The sequence below is a fragment of the Nicotiana tomentosiformis genome, chromosome 5 (assembly GCF_000390325.3).
Source record: "Nicotiana tomentosiformis chromosome 5, ASM39032v3, whole genome shotgun sequence".
NCBI lineage: Eukaryota > Viridiplantae > Streptophyta > Magnoliopsida > Solanales > Solanaceae > Nicotiana > Nicotiana tomentosiformis.
In genome coordinates, this window is record NC_090816.1 from 83,998,135 (window position 1) to 83,999,633 (window position 1,499).

The 1,499-nt window shown below is 49.9% G+C and overlaps 1 protein-coding gene across 1 annotated transcript; it reads right to left on the minus strand.

The window, feature by feature from the left end:
• Positions 1-364: 364 nt before the first annotated feature.
• On the minus strand, positions 365-871 carry LOC138892693 (uncharacterized). Its single transcript, XM_070176429.1, has one exon. It carries the CDS (start codon positions 869-871, stop codon positions 365-367), a length of 507 nt encoding a protein of 168 aa, XP_070032530.1.
• Positions 872-1,499: the final 628 nt, after the last annotated feature.

A 1,499-nucleotide genomic window follows, 5' to 3' on the forward strand; every position in this document is an offset into this window, starting at 1 on the left:
TCGACCACTCATAGCATAGAATCGGCTAGGTCCTCATGAACTCTGTGCACCACCCCTAGCTGTACCACATCCTGTGGGTGCTAGAGAGCCTTGAGCTGGAGGGGGTGCTGAAGATATAGTAGCTGTAGGACTAGATGACTGAGCTGTGCCCCTGCCTGCACCCTGATGGGATATACGACACTCCCTCTGAATATGGCCTCTCATTCCGCATCCATAACATACTAGCATGCCCAGGTAGCAGACTCCCGAATGTATCTTCCCACACTTAGGGCATGGGACCCTGTGCTGTTGCTGGAATCTCCCTCCTAATCGGCCCTGATGGTGGAACCCCCTGCTGCCCTGACCATGCCCTGATGGTGGGGCACTAGCTGAAGATTGAGCATAAGACTGGGACGGCCCTGAATGAATTCCCAAGGTTGCCCGCTGATCTGGCCCTACTACTACTTTCATGTTCCATCCTGAGCTTTAACTTTTGAGCCTCCGTAGCTTGGGCAAATACCACCATCCTTCCATAGTTCATGTCAGAATTTAGAGAAGTTCTGGCTGCCTCATTAATAACCAAAGGGCTAAGGCCCTGCACAAATCGACGCACCCTAGCCTCCATTGTCGGCATCATATGAACAACATACTTTGACAGGCACACGAACTCCACGTGATACTCCCACACATTCTTACTACCCTGTTTAAGCGTCTCAAACTCCACAGCACGGGCTGCCTTAATCTCAGCAAGTACGAACTGGTCTATGAAGGCATCCACGAACTCACTCCATCTCGCCGGAGGGCTCCCCTCCTCACGGAAATCCTCCCACACCTCAAACCAGGAATATGCCACCCCTTTCAAATGATAGGAGGCCAACTCTACTCCCTCCATCTCAGTAGCACGCATAACTCGGAGAGTCTTATGCATCTCATCAATGAAATCCTGAGGGTCTGCCCCGGGATCAGTACCTGTGAACACTAGAGGGTCTAACTGAAGGAACCTGGTTACCCTGGAACCGGAAGAATCACCTTGCAAGCTAAATGAGGTGGGTGCAACATTTGACCTCTGAGCTTGGGAAGCTACTAACTGAGTCAACATCTGAATAGCTCCCCAAAGATCTCCATCAGAAATACCGGGACTGGGAGCTGGGGCTATTGGTGGAGCAGGTATATCGGCGCGAGGGATTGTGGCACCCTTCGCGGGTATAGGAACTGGGGTAGTCTGTTCAATAGTAAATGAATCAGGCAGTGTGGTAGTAGGGGGATTATCCTCACCCGCATTATTAAGTAAGGGATCAACAACCACTCCTGGGGTGGTATTGGCTTCTTGGCCAATTCTCACTCTCTTCTTAGGTGCCATTTACTGAAAGTTAGAACAATGCACGAATTAGGGGAAAACAACCTCACATTCCGCTTTATCGCACGATATAGAACAATAATGAAAGGTATCATTCTTAAATGTCCAAGTAGCCCCCTAATTATAGATATGGTCGACAACACACCGATAAGAAGGGCTCTAC